The sequence below is a fragment of the Gloeophyllum trabeum genome (assembly GCF_000344685.1).
Source record: "Gloeophyllum trabeum ATCC 11539 unplaced genomic scaffold GLOTRscaffold_00003, whole genome shotgun sequence".
NCBI lineage: Eukaryota > Fungi > Basidiomycota > Agaricomycetes > Gloeophyllales > Gloeophyllaceae > Gloeophyllum > Gloeophyllum trabeum.
Window position 1 is genome coordinate 1112553 of NW_006920412.1, and position 22094 is coordinate 1134646.

At 53.4% G+C, this 22094-nt stretch overlaps 9 protein-coding genes across 9 annotated transcripts; 3 read left to right on the forward strand and 6 right to left on the reverse strand.

The window, feature by feature from the left end:
* Positions 1-192: 192 nt before the first annotated feature.
* GLOTRDRAFT_126532 (Aldo/keto reductase) lies at positions 193-1215 on the reverse strand (the record flags this gene model as incomplete). The annotated part of the gene is made up of 4 exons (XM_007865138.1): positions 193-213; positions 270-390; positions 444-682; positions 733-1215. 4 exons carry the CDS (start codon positions 1213-1215, stop codon positions 193-195), a joined length of 864 nt encoding a protein of 287 aa, XP_007863329.1.
* A 905-nt stretch (positions 1216-2120) lies between these two features.
* On the reverse strand, positions 2121-3670 carry GLOTRDRAFT_98772 (uncharacterized protein). The gene is made up of 8 exons (XM_007865139.1): positions 3513-3670; positions 3386-3455; positions 3190-3328; positions 3099-3140; positions 2983-3043; positions 2891-2930; positions 2512-2840; positions 2121-2459 (listed from the first exon to the last, which is right to left on the reverse strand). Exons 1-8 carry the CDS (start codon positions 3630-3632, stop codon positions 2319-2321), a joined length of 942 nt encoding a protein of 313 aa, XP_007863330.1. The 5' UTR covers positions 3633-3670; the 3' UTR covers positions 2121-2318.
* Positions 3671-5013: 1343 nt separating this feature from the next.
* Positions 5014-6357, forward strand: GLOTRDRAFT_110008 (60S ribosomal protein L7). The gene is made up of 6 exons (XM_007865140.1): positions 5014-5066; positions 5125-5140; positions 5199-5291; positions 5469-5635; positions 5688-6006; positions 6063-6357. The coding sequence occupies exons 1-6, from the start codon at positions 5050-5052 to the stop codon at positions 6201-6203; spliced, it is 753 nt and encodes a 250-aa protein (XP_007863331.1). The 5' UTR covers positions 5014-5049; the 3' UTR covers positions 6204-6357.
* Positions 6358-6664: 307 nt separating this feature from the next.
* On the reverse strand, positions 6665-7998 carry GLOTRDRAFT_126535 (uncharacterized protein; the record flags this gene model as incomplete). Its single annotated transcript, XM_007865141.1, has 5 exons — positions 6665-6763; positions 6820-7201; positions 7256-7350; positions 7405-7587; positions 7675-7998. The coding sequence occupies 5 exons, from the start codon at positions 7996-7998 to the stop codon at positions 6665-6667; spliced, it is 1083 nt and encodes a 360-aa protein (XP_007863332.1).
* A 1722-nt stretch (positions 7999-9720) lies between these two features.
* Positions 9721-10994, forward strand: GLOTRDRAFT_126536 (uncharacterized protein; the record flags this gene model as incomplete). The annotated part of the gene is made up of 5 exons (XM_007865142.1): positions 9721-9796; positions 9854-10140; positions 10195-10273; positions 10326-10651; positions 10713-10994. 5 exons carry the CDS (start codon positions 9721-9723, stop codon positions 10992-10994), a joined length of 1050 nt encoding a protein of 349 aa, XP_007863333.1.
* An 8-nt stretch (positions 10995-11002) lies between these two features.
* GLOTRDRAFT_72064 (Extradiol aromatic ring-opening dioxygenase) lies at positions 11003-12469 on the reverse strand. Its single transcript, XM_007865143.1, has 3 exons — positions 11658-12469; positions 11470-11608; positions 11003-11420 (listed from the first exon to the last, which is right to left on the reverse strand). The coding sequence occupies exons 1-3, from the start codon at positions 12293-12295 to the stop codon at positions 11235-11237; spliced, it is 963 nt and encodes a 320-aa protein (XP_007863334.1). The 5' UTR covers positions 12296-12469; the 3' UTR covers positions 11003-11234.
* Positions 12470-13416: 947 nt separating this feature from the next.
* On the forward strand, positions 13417-17237 carry GLOTRDRAFT_72065 (P-loop containing nucleoside triphosphate hydrolase protein; the record flags this gene model as incomplete). The annotated part of the gene is made up of 18 exons (XM_007865144.1): positions 13417-13604; positions 13666-13928; positions 13981-14147; positions 14200-14844; positions 14906-14926; positions 14978-15056; positions 15110-15123; positions 15181-15321; positions 15378-15658; positions 15715-15895; positions 15948-15974; positions 16028-16101; positions 16153-16161; positions 16210-16280; positions 16471-16738; positions 16794-16855; positions 16913-16981; positions 17035-17237. The coding sequence occupies 18 exons, from the start codon at positions 13417-13419 to the stop codon at positions 17235-17237; spliced, it is 2763 nt and encodes a 920-aa protein (XP_007863335.1).
* GLOTRDRAFT_136843 (kinase-like protein) lies at positions 17223-20804 on the reverse strand. Its single transcript, XM_007865145.1, has 15 exons — positions 20393-20804; positions 20299-20338; positions 20117-20244; positions 19958-20065; positions 19768-19900; positions 19530-19715; positions 19224-19462; positions 18964-19168; positions 18868-18914; positions 18726-18815; positions 18589-18672; positions 18475-18540; positions 18318-18420; positions 17975-18261; positions 17223-17922 (listed from the first exon to the last, which is right to left on the reverse strand). The coding sequence occupies exons 1-15, from the start codon at positions 20699-20701 to the stop codon at positions 17350-17352; spliced, it is 2598 nt and encodes an 865-aa protein (XP_007863336.1). The 5' UTR covers positions 20702-20804; the 3' UTR covers positions 17223-17349.
* A 750-nt stretch (positions 20805-21554) lies between these two features.
* On the reverse strand, positions 21555-22043 carry GLOTRDRAFT_126540 (uncharacterized protein; the record flags this gene model as incomplete). Its single annotated transcript, XM_007865146.1, has 1 exon — positions 21555-22043. The coding sequence occupies one exon, from the start codon at positions 22041-22043 to the stop codon at positions 21555-21557; it is 489 nt and encodes a 162-aa protein (XP_007863337.1).
* Positions 22044-22094: the final 51 nt, after the last annotated feature.

The window sequence follows — 22094 nt, forward strand, 5'->3', positions numbered from 1 at the left end:
GAAGGTCGAATGAAGCCAGCGGGATCCCAACGCCACAATTATACCTCCTGGCAGTGCCACAGCAATTTACGTAGGCTGGCTAACGTCACACATGCACACTTGTTTTCAACAGCCACCATACTCCTACAGAATAGATACACCGCGATTGTACTTCTTTAACTGCTCTAGAGCCCGTTCCAGACTATAAATCATCTACTTGTCCAAGAACTGGCACTAAATGGGCGCCGTCGTCAGAGCTTACTAACTTTTAAACGGACATTGCTACGTACGAAAGCTCTCGTGTGCTGTTTCTTGCCAGTGGACTCAATCTCCGCGACCTCTTCGGGAGACAAGTCAGGTAGGTTAGGCACGTCGAGGTATTCCTTGACGCGCTCTGGCTTGGATGACGTGCTTGAGAGCAGACTCAGTACATTGCCTGCGGTATGAACCGATGTTGCACTCACGTTACCACCACAATTTCCTTCTGCAGGAGCCACTTGGAGAGAACCTGTCCCTCGGAGACGGGTTTTCCTGCAGTTTTTTCGAGCCTCTCACGAATCTTGGCCAGGACTGGATCCAAAGGACCACCCCGCGCACGGACAATGGGCGTCAATCCCCCGTAGGACTCGGTACGAATACCAAGTTTGGTGGTATACTCCAGGAGTTGCTCGGAAGCTTTCAAAAGGTATGGGTGGAATTCAATCTGCATAAGGTCAGGACATGAACTAGATATCATACTTAAGCATCACACACCTGATTAACCGCTGGCTTGATGGTGGCCTCGGGAAGGAACTCCTCAAAGTCCTTGATACGGAAGTTGGACACGCCAATGGACTTGGCAAGTCCTTCCTTCTTGACCTCCTCCATCTGCTTCCACACTTCCTTCAGTCGACCCTCATGGTGCGTGGGCATGTGGATCAAGAACAAGTTCACATAGTCGACCTTCAGCTTCCTGAGGGACTCTTGCAGGGCGCTCTTTACGGTCGCCCCGTTTTTCAGCTCCGTCAGTTTGGTGGTGATGTACAGCGACTCGCGAGGTTTTCCAGACGCTACTATAGCGTCTCCCAGGGAGTCCTCGTTGCCATACATTTGGGCGCCATCCAGGTGTACGAACCCAGATGTGATAGCGGTCGTAACGGCGTCCCGTGCATCCTTGTTGTAGAGCGCGGTACCTGTCCCGAAGGCAAGCGCAGGAATGCTGGTTCCGTCGTTGAGGGGGAAGGTTAAGGTGGCCATCGTGCGCTGAGTGGATTCCCGGCGACTGAAGGCCGTCAAAGTGTTGGGTACTATCCTGTGCCGAGAGACTCCCAGTGTCGCCTTTATACCGACGTTGCTTGTTATCGATCGAGTGACCCAGAAACAGCTCATCGAGTGACTAAGGCAGGTGCGCGTCCGACCTCAGCGGTCCGGGGAACGCAGGTCCAATATTATATCCCCTCATTTTAACGCACGCTGATACCAGCGTGTGTAGTAGAACCATACATAACCTTCTGCAGTAGATACTGGACAGAAATGTGCTTGCGATTCACCCATGGCATGATGAGCGATGCTACATATATATGCAATAATGCATCGACGACGAGCCGATCGCGATCCTATGTTTGGAGAGCTAATGCGTCTATAGCTGACGTCACGATTATTACTCATACAGTCCCCGAAAACCGGCCCTAAACCACGGTCAACAAAATGTCGGACTCGGAGTCGTCTGGTTTTCTTCCATCTTTTAACATACCAGGCGCTGTTCCCTATGTTAGATTGTCGCTTCACGGCAGTCTCTCATCAACGGCAGCCTCAGAAGGAGAGGTGCGTTCTTTGGCTGGACTTCCGAGGGTAAAACCGATGGGTGGTGCCGGTCACCTAACGTACCTACAACTATGTCATCCAGAGTTGAGTTTTCTTTGTATTGCGCCTTGGTGGATGGAACTGAATATACTATGCCTTGGAACGCTTGCATTACTCGAGGAGGATATCTCTGTACATCGTTAATGACGACTTGCTTATCGCCGAATGGCGACCTCAGGCTCTCCACATATGGGATTGTGCCTTTACAAGACAGTCCTTCATCTGATAGAAGCCTAATAGCGACCAGGTCCACTTATATCGCTGGATATCCCGGTGCCGTACCATTTGTTGGGTATCTGGCCCCTGGTGTGCCGACATAGTGTGGTTTGCATGAAAAATGGAGAGTACTATTCAGAATTCATCTACCTAATATACCTCATAAATATACACCGTTTTCACCGTTAACAAGCATGCGACGAAATGTAACGACGCCGGAGCATTGATACCGTAAGCCAGACCCGAGCGAGCAAGTATGTTATGTGTACCGGGGGCCCCCCTTAGAGCTCGGGGGTACCTGTGTACTGGCCAGGACGGTAGGCTTGTTGCGGGCCCACTGAAGGAGAATAACCCAACGTATGCCCGGTGGTTATGCTCGGAGAACCGACCGTGGGCGGGTAGGTGCTGGGATCAGAAGGATCCTATCACAGCATGTCAGCAAACCCAGTGTAACGAAGTAGCAGTAGAACTTACATAGAACTTGGTCGTAGATGGCGTGAACGGCGGTACGGCCGTGTACTCAGTGGTCGCTGCGCTCATCGGGCGCTGTTCGAACATGGCGGAAGCCGCTTTGGGCTGCGATCGCCTTCTGCTGCGCATCACGAAGAAGGCTATCAGACCCCCAATGATGGCGAGGCCGACAACACCGCCCACGACGCCTCCCGCAATTGCCCCCGTGTTGCTGTTGTGGCTTGAGGTAGCTCCCCCAGAAGGAACGGAGCTAGACGTTGAGCTGGGGTTGGCAGTAGAAGGTGCCACCGAGCCTGTCGATTTCTGAACGGTAGCTGTTGACTCGGGAGCACCTATCGACGCATTAGGAACGGTTCAGTCTCAGTTCAGTCAGGCTACGTACTGAGATCAGCTTGGGCGGACAGGTAGTCCCACAAGTCATTCTGTCGGATGCAATTAGGTCCTGAATGCACTAAATGCCAGGTTGCAACATACCGAAACGTTTAGATACGCCCATGCAGGAACCTTTGTACCGGATGGAATGGATTCGGGGTAACTGGCAAATATTTCAGTCTCTCTCCTGGAGAGTATTCTATGATGCTACTACTCACGTGTTATAGACGGTGGAACAGTTGTTGCTCCATGTACTCCATCTACACGCATATTAATGGAGAAGATCGCAGGCTATAGCACCAAGCTCACGTTATGATAGTGCGGTTCTGGCACGCGCCACACGCGCTCATGAGATTGTACACTACAGTGTTGCACTCGCAGTCATTCGCCGTAGCCTGGGTAGGCCCGATGTAATGATGGTCTTCCGGCAGCGGTGCGATGTTGTATTCTGCAGAATTTGGAGGTCGGTGATCGGCGATCTCGGTCTACCAAGCATGGTCCCCACCTCCTCCATTGCATGCTCCCTGCAAGTAGGACGCCACCAAGCAGGGTGTCTGCCCGATGGAATTCTCCGTCTGCGGACAAGCAAACTGTGAGACCCTCACCAAGACAATAGACGCGCACTTGCATACCCAGTTGTAGATGGTACATTGGTTCACGCCGGACGTCTGCGCGTACGCCCCCGGCAAGAACGAGACAAGCAGTTCGGCGACAAGCCCTGCAGCGGCGACGCCCTTCATGCTGGCGAACATGCTGGGATGGGGAGATGGCCGGGTAGAGGAGCGGGGACGGGCATTTTGGGCATGCAGCGCTTGATGAATATAAGGAGGCGTCAATGCTCTCAGGGGAAGACACTGCCACCTGCCACTGCTAGTGTTCGGCGTGCCCTTCCGTATCGCCTTATGGGGAGATAGCGTCCTCGAGGCCCCCGGCGCTCGTTTTTGCTCGATATTTTTCCCTGAACACCGGAGTACACAGACCAAAGGAGTTAAAACGATGTCACCACCGCCTCAAGATGTCTCAAGAGCGCCCAATATTCTGAGATCAAGTACAGCCCCCCCCTGATAGGACGACCTGAAGACGACGTCGACCCGGAACTTACAGCAAGTATCTTAGTAGTCTAAGACTCTAAGTATCTGAGTAGTCTAAGTATCTGAGTAGTCTGTTATGTATTGATTGGTCGCCTCGGCCGCGCTTCTAACAGCAGAACTCGAGTCCGACGGCACCCGCCTTGCAACTACATCCAGCAGTTCGCTAGATTACCTCCCAGTGGAGGTTTTCTTCGGCGAGCGCTACGTACATGCGCATGTCGATCTTCGTACTCACGACCGTCAGGCGGACATCAAGGAAATGTCAAAAGTGTATCGCTCAAATGTCTCAAGGATTTTCGTGCCTAACCATAGTACTAGTGGCGGGCCGGCACTGAAGGACGCTATACACAGGTCCAGGTCACTCCGAAGTTGTGTTTGACAGATAGCAATCTAGTGTATGTACCTGAGGCGTCCAATACATATACATTACATCACGAAACCCACAACAGGATATTCGTGCAGCTTGGCCTGCGCCATCCAGAAATCCCGATGAACATACCGTAGCAGACTAACCATAGACAAGCGGGAGGTATCGGTAGACCCGTAGACGGCGTCTCCTCAGTGCGACTGAGTAAAAGAGCATAAAGCGTTCATGCCGCATCAGTACCAGTCTTTGGAAAAGTGAATGTCGATCCAGATGTACAGTAGGGTTCAAGAGTCACTTGGGAGAATCCAGCAGCCACACTCATAGTCCCGTAACGGTTGAAGACGTAGAAGAGGTGGATATAGAACTCGTTTCAGAGCCCTAGGGAAGATCCACAGTAGCCTGAGAGGATATGCACAGCGGCTTTTCGGGGTGTATATCAGTTGCTGAATGTACAAGCGATGGGCAGCCGGCATGCAGGACATTTCTGGCAGCCCCTCGACAACGAGAAAACAGGCAAATGGTAAAGCAGGCGATTACACGCTGACTTCATGGGTGCATTGAGTACAGTAACTTCGCGCGACGCGATGAACGACGGAATGAGTGTGACAGAGCGTGGGATGAAGGTCCGTCACGCTGTACAGTCGCTAGCCACCTGCCCAAGCTCGTAGTTCGTGACCATACCCGACAGCCCGTATTCCTCAAGATCTCCTAATGGCCCCCTCAACTACGTGCGTATGCTGCCTCTACGATCCGTTCATTTCCGTCTAACCGAGCCTTGCTGTCCAGCGTCCCGAGCACTTCGGTTCGTACGAATCCAGGCTCGACATTTAATTATCTAAACTCATGGAACGCGTTGGCAGGACATCGAGGTCCCGGAGACCCTCCTCAAGAAACGCAAGCAAAACGAAAAGGCTCGGGAGGAGCGCCTTGCCAAGGCTGCTGAGGCACGCAAGGTGAGCTTGCGATCCATTCTATCAACTCCGCTTTTGTAGGATGCATACTTTCATTCAAGAATGGCTAGTGAGGCTTTGCCTTGCGATGTCGCTTTTCTAAATACCATCTTTCGGGACTGACCTATTTATTTCACCGTCTGTATCGATCGTTGAGCTGACTATTGTTCAATTGGTCAGGCTGCCAAGGCCAAGCGTGAAGTAGTCTTCAAGCGCGCGGAGACATATGTTAAGGAGTATCTTGAGAAGGAGCGTGAAGAGGTCCGGTTAAAGCGAGCGGCGCGTGCATCAGGGGACTTCTACGTTCCTGCTCAGCCGAAGGTTTACTTCGTCATCCGTATCCGGGGGTGAGTCCATTACGCCAGTACTTCAGCCGCGGGCTCTAAAGTCTCGTCCCAGTATCAATGAAATCGCTCCCAAGCCCCGCAAAATTTTGCAGCTCCTTCGGCTTCTCCAGATCAACAATGGTGTGTTTGTGAAGGTCACCAAGGCCACTCAACAAATGCTCCGCCTGGTTGAGCCATACGTCACCTACGGCGAGCCCAACCTGAAGTCCGTCCGTGAGCTTATCTACAAGCGCGGCTACGGCAAGGTCGACAAGCAACGTATCCCCCTCACGACCAACGCTATCATTGAGCAGACCCTCGGCAAGTACGACATCCTCTCCGTGGAGGACCTCGTGCACGAGATCTACACCGCCGGCCCCAACTTCAAGCAGGTACGTGACTTCTTGCTCACTGCTTATGAGGGCACCGCGTTAATCTATTGTGCAAGGCCGCCAACTTCTTATGGCCCTTCAAGCTGTCCAACCCCACTGGCGGCTGGAGGACACGCAAGTTCAAGCACTACGTCGAGGGTGGTGACTTCGGCAACCGGGAAACTAACATTAACAAGCTCATCCGGTCGATGAACTAATCTGTTCATATTGCTTGGGGGTTGCTCCGGTGATGGAGGTGGAGTTGGCGGGGGGGCGTAGCTTCCTGCGTTCGGGTATGGCACTAAGAGACATGTTTTATTTTACTTGTTATCCAAGCCTCATATGCCATATGACCATCTGCTTGCATGATCAACGCCCTTAAGAAGACTCGAGCTCCCGCTGGATTATGATGCTTTATCTTGTGCGTGGACTCTTCAATCGTATCAACAGTGAATTATCCGCGCTTCCTCCTAGTCGCTCGGGCTGTAAGCGGCGATGCGCACGTTTCCAGCTGCTGGCCAGCATAGTCAAGGCAATGGCGTATCAAGTCGTAAAACTACAAGGAATGTGAGTACAGGGGGTAACAGCGCATCGGGAAGTACATCGAATGGAGATCATCGGACTCGTTACAATCATACAGGTAAGCAGGTTTGTCCAGAATCTGAGGCGGAGACTGCTATCACCACATAGGACTACGGGTGTTGGAGGGCGACAAGCAAGTGATTATGGTGGGCCGTCGTGTATGTCTTTGTGGAGACGTCGGTAACTTGAACGGTATCTAGTCGTCATGATGTGAGCCGACCCCCATAGCAAAAGATCCTTCTGAACACGTACCCCGCTGTGCGACATTATGGTGTTGATATAGTGTTCCCTGGATTCACCTCCGCCATCTCCAATACCGCCTTCCGATTCTTCAGGTATCACGGGCCAATTGTATTCAGCCGTGATTCGCCGAGCATCCTCTAGCTTCAATCTCATCAATGCTCGCATATTGGAAGGGAAGAGAGGGGAGGGCGTCGGAGGCTCGACCTCCATCTCCTGATTCGAGCCAGAATTCGTTCGCGCGGAGATCGGCGTTGGGGGGATTGCCTTCTGCGCAGCTGCGGCTGATGTAGAAGGACTCTCGGCAGAGAGAGATTTGGCAGGCCGTAGAGGCGGCCTCAACGGGTCCTTGTCCTTATGGGATCGGATCGTGCCGTGGTACCGCTTTGCTTCCCTATACACAAGTGTTCAGGACCAATTCAGGTGTCGTTGCGAGATGCTGACGCACCTGTTATACAGATCAACCTGCATGTTTACGAGGGTAGGTTGGGTCTCTTTGATGCGAGCCTTCAAAGTCTCTGGTATCTGGGACTCCGACGCGAGCTGTGAAGGTTGGATTACCTCCGGAGCACACAAGTCAGAGGATGGAAGACTGACCTCGTCGGCCACTCTCTTCTTCAGGTTCTGGCTCACCATGCCCTTGATGAGATCCGCTGCCTGTGTGGTCATGATCTCTTGTACGTGCTTTTCCACTTGTGCGCGCAGTTGCTCTTTGACCTCGTCTATTCTGCGTTCGCGCTCTATTTCGCGGGCCTCCAGTTCTGCTTTCATAGCAATTATCTAGGATAAATGCCGCACTCAGTCTACCATCCCCGATTCCATCGATGGTGATGTTCCGATGGGTTAGCGAAGGTTGGACGACGGTACCTTCTCGGCATTGGCTTTCGCCTCTCTCAATAGGGCCTCCTTCTCGAAGATCTCGCCCAGTGCGTCGACCACCTTACCCAGGAGGCTCTGAAGGCTCATGGACGCAAGGAAGTCGGGCGCACCAGCGCGATCAGATGCCGTGCTACTGCCGACCTGCGCCGTCGACACAGGCTGGGTATCGAGGCTGGCGTCCCCCTTCACAGAGGTTGTGTCGTTCTTGCCGTCTAGAGCAGACAGCTTCTCTGAACCTTGGCTCCTGGGTGATAATGGTGGAGTAGGCGGTTCGTGACCCGGAGATTTCGATTTCGATTTCGCTGGTGACATATCGACTCTTCGTTCCGTTCCCTTAGTAGATACGAGAGCAGCACCGAAGAGCACTCCGCAAAGCAAAGGGCGCAAGGGGGGTTGAAATATGGAATCCAGCGCTTTGACTATAATACGACGGTGGTGGGGGGTACGAGGTTATCGATGGATTCTAGATGTGGAGGTATACGGGCTGTGCGTTCTTCTTGATTTCATTATAGCTACTGCAGTCCACGATAACTGAATTATGGGTCCAAATGTATACCACACGCGGCCTCCGCATGGACGATGATGCGGGTCAGCTGCAGGCTCCGTGGCTTCAACAGGCAGAAGTGTACCCAAGAATTGTCCAAGGAATGCAACTTTGCAGCACCGTGAGTGCAATATCTATATATAGCTATAACAGGGAGATAAGTAGCAGCTTACTGAGCGGAGGATGGCGCGTATAACTGACCATTGCGATATTGCTGGGGTAGGTACTTGACCACAGCGGAAGCGTACTCGACGAGGGCAAGCTGCCTGCAAAAGTTGTCTCTTACTGGATAATCCATGCGAAGCGAGCGCGGAGTATCAAATATATTACCATCAGGCTCAGCGTCTGCTTGAACACACGCAGCTGCTGCAAGGTGAGTACCCCTCATTCATTTGCCTAGGTTGAAGACTCCAGGCCCATACCTTGCAAATTGGGCTGAGGTCACGCCGTACCCCAGTTTCATACTCGGACCACTGGCAGTCGGCTCTCCCCCGAGTCCGCGAAACGACCACGATACCAGCGATATCAGCCGGACACCGGAATATATCGCTCCTGCCACAGGTAAGGCAAGGAGACGGGTACTGGATTCGTTTCACCAACTGCTCGGCGCTCGGAAGGGCCGCGCTCTCGCTCATGCTTCGGATGCAAAATATCAAGGTCGGGCCTCCGAGTCATTCCGGGCATTCAGCTATTCCCCGTCCCTCATATGGCCAAATCGAGCTAGTAACTTCGACTTGAAGGACATTCGAGGGAAGTCATATTCATAGACTTTTCAGCGAGGTTAGATATCATTGCATACGGGGCTTCGCGTTACGTATCCTGACAGGAGAGCTTCCGATTCAGCCAACATAATAGATACTCCAACTGCCGGCAATGCCGCAGATTGGTTGAGCGTTCTCGTGTTCGGGTGCGAGATCAATATTCGAAGAGATGTCCGCACTGTGCACACCCCGGAACTTCGTCCGGGGGAATAGGTTTTACTCAGGGCCTCCACTGAACGCGGTGATTGCCTTCAAGTTGGGTACTTCCGACAGCAGATTTAGGGAAACTCTGCTGTTCTACAATCAGATGGCTCGTGGTGACATGTTGACTGGACGGCCACTGAGCCATTAGTATATCATACCCGCGAGCCTCTATATGCGGCCCAAGGCAGGATCACGTCCTTGACCTGTTACCGATACTAATGATAGAACTGATGTTGACTCGAAACTGTCCGACCCCGGAAGATGATGGCGGTACGTCTTCACACACTCTGGCACCTTTCGCCGGCAATGACGCTGCGTTCTGACGAGCTTGATTTAACTTGAAGGGTGTTATATCATAGCTTGATTGAGCGGGGCTCTGCGAGTTCCCTATGATAAAACTCCCCCCTCTCCATCCCATGTCTATGTCCTGAGGTTTTCAGGTTACTCGTCGAGGGCACAGCGGCTCTGCCGCTGAGACTGTAGATATTCCATCCGTTGTTTCCCCCGCCATACCGAGGTGAAAACATGACGTCCTCTGAAGAACCTCTATCTCTCAGATTCGCACAGTTCTTCGGGGTCATGACTGGCTTAATGGCGTACGGTAGGTCACGAGCGTAGACTCCACTACCGTAGTCAGCTCACTATGATATCTGCACAGGCATCCATTTCACGCTGTTCGTCATGACCGCGTGCCTCCTCATGAAACAGCGGCATACGATGCGCCGAGCCTCCTTTTACCTGACGTACACCTGCCTCCAGTTCACGTTGAGCTCCATCGGCATGTGGCGGGACGTGGTAGGAGAGTCAGTTTCGTACCTGGAGCACGGAAACGATCCGGCTATTGCGGGACCGATTGAGTATTATAATGTTTATTTCCGGTCACCGCCCGAGTGGGTCAGCGTGCTTGCGTTTGCGGCGTGCACTTGGTTACAAGATGGGCTGCTAGTGAGTTGCCGACTTCCCAGCGGCGAGCAGTGACGGATTAAATGTGATTGTCAGTTATACAGATGCCTTTTATTTTATTCCAACAAGCGGGTAATAATCGTCCTCCCCGCCCTACTCTTCATCGGTTCAATAGGTACGTCCTCTCCCCCCTCTCCCGCCTTCCCCCCTCACCGTCACATCGGTAGTCACCTCCATCCTCTTCATCATCGAAGTCGCCACCAGCCGCGACCTCTACGGGAGCACCTCGATCGACCTGGGGATCCCGTACTGGGCGCTCAGCATCGCGTTCAACCTCGTCGTGACGCTGCTGATCATCGCGCGGCTGTACGTGCTACGCCGGGAGGTGCGGCGCTCGCTCACACCGGACGCGGCGGACGTGTATACTAGTGTGGGCGCGATGCTCGTCGAGAGTGCGGCGCTGTACTCAGTGACGGGGCTCGTGTTTATTGCGTGCTATGCGAGGGATAGCGGGGCACAGTACGTGTTTATTACGTGGCTGGGCCAGTTCGAGGTGGGTGGTAGTAATATGGTTGGAGGAGTTGCACAGCTGACCCGGTTCTCTTTTCTATCAGTCCATCTCACCACTGCTCATCATCCTGAGAGTGGCGCAGGGCCGCGCATGGTCGGCCTCCGCCCCGCCGCCGGTGACGAACCCGGCCAACGTTATCCGCCTTAACCATATGCGCAACTCGCACAAGGCGGGGGAGCAGGCAGCGTCGGGCGTGTCGGTAACGGTAGAGACCGTCACGGCGGACCCTGGGACACGGTTCGCGGTGGACGCTGAGGAGGAGAAGAAGAGGGAGAAGTGGCATCGGCTGGGGTTGAAGAGTACGCAGCAGGTCGGAGATGTATGATCTAGGGAGGGCGGGTGAATATTTTGATTTATATCCTATATTGCTGCACTACATATGATGTACTAATGAATGTAAAGATGAATACAAGTCAACACATCTCTGCCGATCGTATTGCATAACTTCAGGGCCGTCTGCCCACTCGGGGAGCACGTGATCATACAAGAAAAATCACCCCATGGGGGTGCAATCGGTTTCCCATCCAGTCCCAGCTAAACGCGAAGGTCCTGTGACCTTTAGAAGCTAAACATCGAAGGCAGCTGTGACTGCCCCATACACGGCCGAAAGCACCTTCACCCTTCCCTCCATGGGCTTGTCCTTGTCGCCGAGCCCCGCGCCGGCGGCAACGTAGATCGGGACGAAGTGCTCTGCGCGCGGGTGGGCGAGGCGGAAGGAGGGATGACGGGGGAGTGAGAGTAGGGCGTCGGTCTGAACGACGGGTTAGTTAGATTACCAGAGACGAGAGGGGATTACATACGGAGGGTGAGGTGAGGGCGTCAAGGACGGCTTGGTGGAAGTCTTTGTAGGGCTTTGTGGCGTTTGCGGGGGAGAAGGAGGAGAAGTCGCGGAGGTTGTGGATGGTGAGGCCGCCGGACAGGACCAGGATCCCCTCCTCTCTGCAGAGTATTCGTTATACAGACTGTGCAGAATGAGACGGTTGCGTACCTGAGCTTGCTGACAGCAGCCCCGACCGCCCAGTTCTTCTCCGGGCTCAGGCTGGCGTCAATCGACACCTGGACGATTGGCACGTCCATAAACACCTCGCCAAACATGATCCTGAATGGGACGAACACGCCGTGGTCGAGCCCTGGTCCCTGGAAGCCCCGCCCATCCTCCCCGCGCGGCTCGAGCTTGCCGGTAGTGCGCGCGAGCTGCCCCACGTCCTTGAAGCACTGCACAATGCGCTGGGCGAGCACTTTGTCGCCGCGCGAGCGGAACTGCAGCTCGTAGAGCTCGCGGTCGAAGCCGTAGTAGTCCATAAGGAGCGGGTTGCTGTCGCCGTAGTCGGTGACGAGGCGCTCACCGGCGGTCTCCCAGTGCGCGGAGAAGACGAGGATTCCGCGCGGGCGGTACTTGTCGAGCAGAGTAGGCCCGAAGTCAGAGAGAAACTGGGCGAGGGGGCCGCTGGGCCCCATGTGGGCCATGATGGAGTCCGTGCCGAAGCGCGAGCGGGTGGAGGACGTGGCGAGCATGGGGGAGCCGTGGGCGAAGAAAAAGGCGGGAATGCGGGCAGGCGAGGAGGGCAGCGAGGCGAGCGCTGCTTGCCATTCGGCGCGCGTCTGCGGGAGGGCGGTCGTTGACATCGTGCGCAGGCTTGACGGGGGCAGTCTACGGAAGAGAATGGCGAACGATAGAGCGACAAGGATGGGCACTAGCGTGCGTGCGGTAAACCAAGTTGAAGCCACGCTGGGCAAGGGATGTTGTACAAAATGATGTCGAATTGGGCCATTTATGCAGAGCTGGTTGAGTGATCCAGTAAGCTGTTATAAAGGGGAATAAGCAGCTCGGCGTAAGCAATTACGATGCATTACCCGGTATGGCAGCCCTAACCTTAGCATCGTCGATCGCGTTGTAGCGTCTCACTTGAATCATCTCTCGGGAAGACTTTCTCGCATTTTGCTTACACCTCGTTGTATGCGTACGCTGAGATTATCGTCCAGGCCTTACAATAGAGACGGAGAGCGTGTTCTGAATCTAGGCGCGGAGAACCTGTTCAATTGCGACGGCTGTCGAGGTGTTCGTTGCGCGTTTTTGTTGCGAATTCCAAGATGCCACCCAAGGGTACCACTCGGAAGCGTGCCAAATCTGGGGAGGGAGAACCGGGAGAAGCAAGTAGCAAGCCCGCGTCTAAGAAACCGAGAACTACAGCGAAAGGGAAAAGTAAAGCCAGTGCGAAGCCGGAGGTAGCTTGGCCAGAGTACTTCAAGAACGTGAGTTAGAGCGCGGCCTCATCATAAACGCGCATACACTTACTCCTACTCGAATGGTAAGTTGGAGAAAGTATATAAGGTAAGGTTTGCTCGCAAAGACTTGCGGCTGTTTTAAGCAAATGGGTGGACTTCTGGTAGGCATTAAACACTGTATTGGCTTTCTGCTCCTCTCGAAAGCACCTCGCGACTACATTTCCCGTAGTTCGCGCCTCAGTCGAAGGATTACTCAAGCAGTAAGTGGGCATGCACGCTCTACTCGTTCGCTAACCCCGCTAACGCGCTGTTCAGGCCGCTGGACCTCTCGAAAGTAGCCGAGCTGAAGTAAGTCCCATCCTACCCCTTCCACGTCCAGCCTAATACGCTCTAGAGCACTCCTCCCAGATGTCATCAAATTCGGCTACATCCCGCGGGACGAGCTGCGCATCCACGGCGACTCGCAGCCCTCCGCCCCCACGTCCGGGTCGCGCGAGCGCTCCCCGGACTTCAGCTCCTTCATGCAGCCGCGAGCCGGCGGGAAGGAGGAGGAGGAGCACGTGCTCGTGCTCGACTTCCTCGACAACACACGCGGCAAGAAGAGCAAGAACACGGGGTTCATGCTCGCGCCGCCGCCCGCACTCACACCTGCGGCAGTGAAGAAGCTCATCGAGAAGCGGAACGAGCGGTTCGCTCAGTCTGTCGATGAGTGCGTTGTCCACATGTTCTTCGTGTTACTGAGCTGGTTCCCTCATACATACATGAAACAGATTATTGTTGGCTACACCCGAGGACGAAGACCCCGTCCTCCTGCTCCAAGCCGCCGCGCACGACCACATCCCCGTCAATCCCTCCTCAGGGAAGAAGGCCCCCGAAGCGTTCGGCGATACGAAGGGCAAGGGCAAGCAGGTCGTCCCGGACTGGAAAGACCGGCCGTCGATCAACGAGATTATCGACGAGATCCTCAATGAGGGGTGGTATAAAGACCAGATTGTAGACAGGCGGACGTTCGAGGCGCGTGAGGGGCAGATCGGTATGTGTGTCGTATGTTGTGAAGTTTGGCTGGGACTCAATGAATGGGGTAGGGGTCCTGGACCCGCCGTTGTCGGAGAGTATACGGCAAGCGTTGCACTCGGCGAGGAATATTACTGAGCTGTATACTCACCAAGTTGCTGCTATCGGTGCTCTATCTCAAGGCAAGGACGTCATCGTATCCACCAGCACCGCGTCCGGGAAGAGTGTCATATACCAGGTAAATCCGCATATACTCGGTGGCATACAATAACGCTGAGCCCTGTTGGAAGGTACCGATACTTCGCTTCTTAGAAGATGACCCCGCCTCAACCGCACTGCTTATCTACCCCACCAAAGCGCTCGCGCAAGACCAAAAAGCCGCACTCCAGCGTCTGCTCAGTGCGCACCCCTCCCTGTCCCACATCAGAATCGCCACGTACGACGGGGACACCCCGCAAGACTCCCGGCGCGAAATCCGCGACACCGCCTCCGTCATCTTCACCAACTTCGACATGCTGCACGCGTCGCTCCTCCCGCACGAGGACCTCTGGCGGCGCTTCCTCAAAAACCTGAAGCTCGTCGCGGTCGACGAGCTGCACTATTATCATCAGCTGTTCGGGAGCCACGTCGCGATGGTGGTGAGGAGGTTTCGGAGGGTGTGCGCGGCTGTGGGGAATCGGAGGGTGAGGTTTGTTTCGTGCAGTGCGACGATTGCGAGTCCGGGAGAGCATATGCGTAGGGTGTTTGGGTTGGAGGATGTGGAGGAGGTGACGGAGGACGGGGCGCCGTCTGGGCGGAAGGACTTTTTGATTTGGAACCCACCACCCGTAGACCCTATGGATCCGAGTCTCGGGCGGCATAGCTCGCTTTCGGAGGCGACGGGCTTGATGAGGTTCTTGATGAAACGCGGCGTGAGGGTCATCTTGTTCTGCAAGGTATCATACTATACACATGTCTCCTGTCATCATGGTCGCTAACTCTGCGTGGCTTGGGAAGATCCGGAAGACATGCGAGTTGGTGAGTTGGAAAAAGAGAGTTGGATACTTGGCGATGCTCATCGCTGGGTAGGCAATGAAAACGCTGCGCGCAGATCTGAGTAGTGAAGGTCGGCTGGACATACTGAATAAGGTCATGTCTTACAGAGGAGGTTTGTGTTCCCCCCTTACATCTATATTCTCGACTCATCATGACGGACGTCAGGGTACTCGCAGGAGGTATACCACGGTGGTCCGGTGCCCGTACGATGGTCTGACAGTTCCCATATGATGTAGGATCGACGTAAGATTGAAAGAGATGCATTCTCAGGCCACCTTCTTGGGATTGTGGCTACCAATGCCCTCGAACTTGGTGTGGACATCGGGGTGCTGGATGCCGTGATAATGCTGGGTTTCCCGATCAGCATAGCGAGTTTCGTAAGTGGCTGCGGCTCGTTCTTCAGTGGGAGGCTGGTGATCAACTCTATCCTCAGAGGCAACAAGCAGGGAGAGCGGGACGGCGCGCTCGAGATGCCCTGACCGTTCTGGTCGCGGACTCACTGCCGATTGATCAGCATTATGTGCTTCACCCGGACGAGTTATTCGAGAAGGGAGTGAAGGACCTCGTGCTAGACCTGGAAAGCAAACCGATCGTTGAAGCGCATCTACAGTGCGCTGCCCATGAAATGCCCCTAAGGTTGGAGGACGAGAAGTGGTTTGGTCCTTTGACGAAGGAACTATGCGAAACGAAACTCTCCGAAGACAAGGATGGCTGGTGAGCTCGTTAACGCTAATCCGTCAAGCAGCAAAATGTGATGTAGCGTTCACAAGGTACCACGTCCACCCGAAGTATCTTCCCTTTCCCGCGAAGCACGTTAGCCTCCGCGGAGTTGAGGAAGAGAAGTACACGGTTGTGGACATTAGTCACTTCAGTAGCTCCGGCAGCGTGGGTCGTATCGTGGAAGAAGTGGAAGTATCAAGAGCGCTCTTCGAGCTGTATGAAGGCGGCATTGTTAGTATTTAAGTTTGTCCCGACTTCGCTATGCCAACTTATCCATTATTAGTTTATTCACCAGGGATTGACGTTCATGGTAAGTACGGCCACGCTTTCGTGCTGACATATGCTTGAATGGATGCGAACTAGGTGCAAGAAATCAGCCATGACTCCAAGGTGGCCAAGGTCGTTCGCGCCGATGTCAACTGGATCACGGAGCCCAGGTAAGCGTCTTACAGCGTGTCGGTCTCCAGCCTCTAAAACCCTATCCGCAGAGATTTCACGTGAGTATGGCTGATAGTTACTTCTGCCAGCACTAATGGTTAGTGCAGGAACGTGGATGCAGTGCAAACTTATCGTATCAGAGAAATCCGAGGTTCCAGCCACCGCGCATTCTTTGGTCGTGAGTATGCCTGATACATGTTTCATGTGCATACTAAATTTGCTTTAGGAGTGGAGCTGTTCACGCTAGTGTATGGTGAGGATGCACTCTAACCCGCCGTGGTAGTTTCACTGATTTCGTGACGTGCAGGTTTCTTCAAGATCCGGTAAGAATACAGTTTCACTGCCCCGCGTGTCTGGCACATTCTGAGCAGCTTGCATCAGGAACAAGACCATTTTGGATGCGGTAGATTTGGACACGCCACCATGGCAGCGGGAGACGACCGGTGCATGGATCGACGTGCCGAAAAGTGCTCTGGAGCTGATGCAAGACCGAAGCATCAACGCAGCTGCAGCCATCCATTCTGCGCAACATGCGTATCTAAACCAGTTCGCTTTGGGCGCGGATCTCAGAACGGAATGCAAAGTACCAGAGAAGGGATACAAAGCCTCTGAATCGCAGAGGAAACGTCCCGCACGGTATGCAGCATCGCGACATGTGGAGTCATCACTCGATTCAGTTGTTACTCTTCAGACTCATATTTTACGATATTCATGGTAAGGGGGGCGCCGTCGCTGCGAAAGCATTCGATCATGGTTGGTTGGAAGCAATTTTGTTCGCCCGTCTTGCATATTAACATAGCATGCACTCAGTTTCAGATGTGCTACGAAGTGCGGTAGAACGCGTGGAGTCATGCCCATGTGAAGAGGGTTGTGCTGCCTGTGCGTACAGAACTCCTTCAGTCCTTGTCTCAGTGTTGACAGGAGACTTCCAGGTGTCAACAGTCCGTCATGCAAAGAGGGCAACGTCGTGTCCTCCAAGCTGGGAGCCCTCTTAATTCTCAAGACCATCTTAGAAATGCCCATAGATCCAAACGCATTCCAAGACCAGTACGAGAGCCCTGACGAAGCTCATCAAACAATCGTACAGGCGTCATTTGTCCGACCTGTCGAAGGAGTAGAGGTCGAGGCAGACTGATTCCGTCACTACTCTACTTATAGGGCTAAGTCACGAGCATATTCCGTGATGGTATACACTGGTATACAGCACATGAGTCGAGCAGGAGATCCCGTGGTGGATAGGTCCAACATTACGACAACGGATCGAAGTCCCCCCAGTCATTGTTCTTTAACTGTTGAGAATTGGACCAACCTTGCTGGGCTGGTTTCGACGGAGTTAGCAAGCCTCCCATGCTAGGCGGTGAGGCAAAGAGGGGAGGGGAGGCCATAGATATCGGCGGTGGTGATGTCACGCCCATGCCGCCCGTGTAATTGGGCTGTTGCAGAGGCGTCGAGAAAATCTGTGGGTTCGTAGTGGAATTAGCATCGAAGTCGTCCAGGGAAATATTGTAGTTAGGTTTGGATGCTTGGCTTTGCGTCGCCTGGTATGATCCACCGGTATAGTTGGCCTGCATCGGTTGCATTATCTGGCTCGATGTGGATAGCGATGATCTGGCCCTAGGAGGCGCGCCCAAAGCACTCGTGTTGAATGAGGTAGATGGTATCGGTGTGGCACCCAGACCACGTGAAGAAGTTCGACTTGCCGTAGGCCTTGAGGAAGTCGCAAGAGATGTCTGAAACTTCGGTGAGGAGGGCACTGACTGTGCTTGTATAGGGATTGACGACGGCTGTGGTTGGGGAATCGGCGCTGGTAATTTCGGCGTCTGTAAACTTAGTGTGAGCGGCCTCGTATACGGTCAGGATTGAACGCATTACCTCGGCAGGACTGGTAAGTAAACTGCCCCACACATCGTCTTCCCATGCTGCTGACGAAGTATCGAGGACGGTGTCGGCTCTAACAGATGCTCCATTGGCCTTTCCGACCAGACTCTCGAAGTCAATAGTCGCCCCGGCGGTCGCCGAGGAATTGCCATTGACAGCAGTCGCGGAGCGATCTTCGATGCGTTGTGTATCGCGGAGGAGCTGATTATGCTCCTTCTCCACTCGGTCGGTCAACTTGCGTATTACCGACATGAAACGCTGGAACTGTGAAATATTCAATACTGTAAGCCACGGCTAGTTAGTCAGAAATCCCCGTCCCCGCATAAGGAGAACCTACGAGGCCCCATAGACATAGTGAAGAGATGCGGGAGAATCAGAGATGCAATCGCCTCGTGATCCACTTTCAGCCCCATAGCTTCTTGGACGGCTAACGTGGCCATCTAGTAGTCTTCAGTTTGGCTTCACAACACACGAACGAAGTTAACTGCACGCACCATGACCGCAGGCTCCTTTGTACGAATCTTCGACAGTAAAGGAACCAACTTCTGCGTGAGGCTGGCCTGAGATGCATAAGCGACCCTGTGAGAAACGTTGGGAGGAACACTAACTTGATCGAGCGTTTTAACCATACTTAGGAACGTGTTCAGGGTAGCCACTTTCACGGACAATATCCGTGTCTTCGAGAACACCAACTGTATGCCGCAGCTTAGCTTCCACGTCACATAGCAGATCAACAGTAACTTACAGCAACCCGGGGGAATAGTACACCCTGGACTTCAGCATAATCAATAGTCTCGCAGAGATCAGGGACTGTCGTAAGTGCACGTTCTTGGACCTTGACATCGTCAACAACACAATCCAGCCGGAAGACAAGATGCTACACGCACGATGGCATGATCGGACTCAAGAGCGTTGTACACAAGCGGCAGGACGTCTGATTTGCACGTCAGTTGGACATCACAGCATAAGGACAAACTCCTTACGTTCACGAAACACATTCTTCTCCGTTTTGCTCTGCAACATTTTTAGGTTATCCAAAAGCGTCAGCATATTCTGCGGTGGCTCTTTGATTGCGAACAAGGGCTTCAAGCTAGGTAAGACTGTCGAAGCAAACTGCACGGGGGACAGTGATGCCGATATCGCGAATACATTTGGCAGAATATATGGTAGGAGTTGTGTGTCTTTCATCTATTCTCCTAGACATTAGATCCTGCCAGGCCGGGGACGGAGGAAGAACGCGTACCTCTTCCAGTAGAGTAGGTAATATCTTCCGGACCCGTAGACCCTCGGAAAACCGGTCGAGGACACTCGTGAGACCCTTCATGAACGAGATTTTCTCTTCCTTCGATTTCGCAGTGAAATTCGTACGATCCAAGAAGTTGAGGGTCGAGATGGGCAGAGACGAGAAAAACAAATGAGTAGGGAGATCGGTCGGGGTGGGACGATTATGTGGATAGCGGGTGATGAGGAGCTGGAGGAGTGCTGAGAACGAACGGGTGTCAGAGCACAACCGTCCGGTAGATGTTAGGAAACGGTACACAAAATGCACCTTGCAGGTCCCGGTCTAGGCGATCTATACCACTCAATGGCTTTCCTGCATTATCACGTAGGCCACTCAGGCTGCCATGATTGAGGAACGGCGGACTCCCTTTACAATGTACGGCATAGATAAGGCAGCCTAACGAGTACATATCTGATTCCGTAACGAGCATCTCATCTAGAGCGTACTCAGGAGCTACATGCTGTAAGTGTTCCTCTCGCAGTCTGGTCAACTAAAAGGTGCTTACCCATGTAATCGAAGGATCGCTGTACATAGGAGGGCGCACGCCCATCGAAGGTCGGGAATTCCCAGCGCGTCTCCGTTCCGTCCGGTTTTTGGAGAGGGATTGTTAATCCCAGGCCAGATATCTTCCAGTCACCCTGTCGACAATGTCTGTCCTCGAATCAAGGTCACATCCGAGGGAGAACACTACCTACTGAACTATTTATGAGAACACTCTCTGGGTTGAGGTTGCTGTGTATCAGGCGTGCCGAAGTGTGCAGGAACGCCAGTCCTTTGCAGAGTTGGAGGATACCTTTCTGGATCTAATTATGGTGTGAGAGTTGTATAGCACGCATGATCTTCCATTTGCAAACCTCCACTTCGTCGAGTTCCACGAGCGTTGATCGAGAGGAGCCTGGTATCGAGAGCTGTAGGGACGATATCAACGGCTCAGTGGCAAAGATGAGCTCGTTTCGCGTCTCCTCTAGCGGTTCAACCATCTCTAGTTATTAGACTGGTCAAATGGAAGTTCCCAAACCTATGAAATTCAATATACCTAATATACAAGGATGACGGAGACGGCTAAGCGCCGATGCCTATAGGACCATGAAATACTGCTCAATCGTACGTTGACTAGCTATACGACGAACCTCGCTCTTCAAGACAGATAGAGTATGCTCTCGTGCAATCGCCGTCAAGCGCTCCATTTCTGGGCTCCTCTTGTCGAAGCTCCATACCGAAACGCGCTTGTTCGTGACTTTGTGCGTTGCAGACTGGACTCGCCATAATCCGACATTGAATGTGGATGAATGCGCGGCAGCAACCGGAAGGGGAGACGAGGACGCTCCTGGGGTAGACGGCGCGGGGGTGGTAGACCTGCTCGAGGTGGATGCCGCTCCTATATTATACGACTGGGAGATATTGGATCGTGCGAAGAATGAAGTTGCAGCAGCGAACATCTTTGGTAGTCTCCGGCCGTCAATAAATCTAGGGTTGGTTGTCCAAAGCTGCGCCAACTAGAAGGATGTCCGGCCTCAGACGATAGAACTTGGCACAGGCTCCAAAACGTGGCGTGAATGTAGCAGATCAGATTGCTTTGAACAGGAGATGACTCCCAGACAGCCGCTGTCGCCCTCAGCCTTGCTAGAAAGTGTTACACGAGAGCTAGCTGGAATATGCACGGAAACACACTTGCAATGCGAGTGACCGGATCGGCGACGCGACTGAATCACTGATCGCTGCGGCTGCCACCTGGCCTTCCCACAATAGCAGTATAATAAGAGTGGACGGTTGATCGTACCGTCCAGTATTATGAGACTCAAAAGCCTTTCAGGTCGACTCCACCGGAAGCGTTGGTCTCAATGTCGGGACTCCAGCACCTCCATGCGGACTCTGGTGAATGCAGTACATCTCATTCCAGCGGACTCCAGCCGGAGCCGGAGACTCCAGCACAACTGACTCCAGCCAGCTCCGGCGGGAGCTCTCACCTCCAGCACGACTGACTCCAGCTAGCTCCGGCGGGAGCTCTCGACTCCAGCGCCACGAACTCCAGCGAATTCCGGCTGGATTGTCATCCGCATTTCAGACTTAGCAGGACTTGTGGCCGTCGTAAGTATTATGCAGCCGGTGGTTGATAAAGCATCCGATATTATAGTAAACTACGTACAATTACAAAAAAGTAACCCTCCTCTGTATATAGTAGCAGAAGTATAGACGGTGTTAGAAGACCATTACGTATGTCATTATTTGAAGAAAGAACAAGAATACTTGATGAGCAGACATTCCACATTCAAAGTAACCGCGTAGATGTCCTTAAGCAAACGATAAATGCACCCCTGTGCACGGGTCTACATCTCCTTCCTGACCCGTGGCAGCAGTCGGAAGCCCTCCCTCATCAACATCGATGAAGGGGCCGGGCGAGAAACAAATGAAAGCGGCGGGATCAAAGTTGAAGTTCATTGATGAATTGGGTGACATACCGTTGAACTCGAAGGCAAACGATGCCATGTCAGATGTCCCAACAGCGGCTGTTGCAAAATCAAATGCATCGGAGGATGCAGGTATCGACGACAAGTCGGCGCTTGGAAGAGGAGATGGGATCACCGAGACCAAGGCGTCAGAATTGTTCATGTTATTAATGGTGTTCGGGTAGAATAGGTCCGTCGGCGGCAGAGACAGCATCTTCGCGTTCGAGAGAAGTGGGGTGTTGATACCAGATGGGATGTTGAACGACGCGGAAGAGCCGAGCACAGTGGTGGCCACTGCACAGTCTGACGGAACAGCGTCCGATGCGAATGACATGGGTATGGGGTCAGATGGGGTGGAAGGGCTGGGAGGGACATTCTCGTCGCT

Bases quoted from the DNA above. Each gene is read 5' to 3' on its own strand.
- GLOTRDRAFT_98772 (XM_007865139.1), bottom strand. From the start codon at position 3,632: ATGTTCGCCAGCATGAAGGGCGTCGCCGCTGCAGGGCTTGTCGCCGAA. The intron at 3,141-3,189 runs GTGAGCTTGGTG...ATATGCGTGTAG, and splicing joins CAGAACCGCACTATCATAAC to ATGGAGTACATGGAGCAACA. The intron at 2,460-2,511 runs GTAAGTTCTACT...ATGCTGTGATAG, and splicing joins CATCTACGACCAAGTTCTAT to GATCCTTCTGATCCCAGCAC.
- GLOTRDRAFT_110008 (XM_007865140.1), top strand. The intron at 5,636-5,687 runs GTGAGTCCATTA...GTCTCGTCCCAG, and splicing joins TTCGTCATCCGTATCCGGGG to TATCAATGAAATCGCTCCCA. The intron at 6,007-6,062 runs GTACGTGACTTC...CTATTGTGCAAG, and splicing joins CCGGCCCCAACTTCAAGCAG to GCCGCCAACTTCTTATGGCC.
- GLOTRDRAFT_72064 (XM_007865143.1), bottom strand. From the start codon at position 12,295: ATGTCAACGACCGCCCTCCCGCAGACGCGCGCCGAATGGCAAGCAGCG. The intron at 11,609-11,657 runs GTACGCAACCGT...AATACTCTGCAG, and splicing joins GCTGCTGTCAGCAAGCTCAG to AGAGGAGGGGATCCTGGTCC. The intron at 11,421-11,469 runs GTATGTAATCCC...CCCGTCGTTCAG, and splicing joins ACGCCCTCACCTCACCCTCC to ACCGACGCCCTACTCTCACT.
- GLOTRDRAFT_136843 (XM_007865145.1), bottom strand. From the start codon at position 20,701: ATGTTCGCTGCTGCAACTTCATTCTTCGCACGATCCAATATCTCCCAG. The intron at 18,421-18,474 runs GTGCGTGCAGTT...GAAGACTACTAG, and splicing joins CAAAGGAGCCTGCGGTCATG to ATGGCCACGTTAGCCGTCCA. The intron at 17,923-17,974 runs GTAATGCGTTCA...CTAAGTTTACAG, and splicing joins TACTTACCAGTCCTGCCGAG to ACGCCGAAATTACCAGCGCC.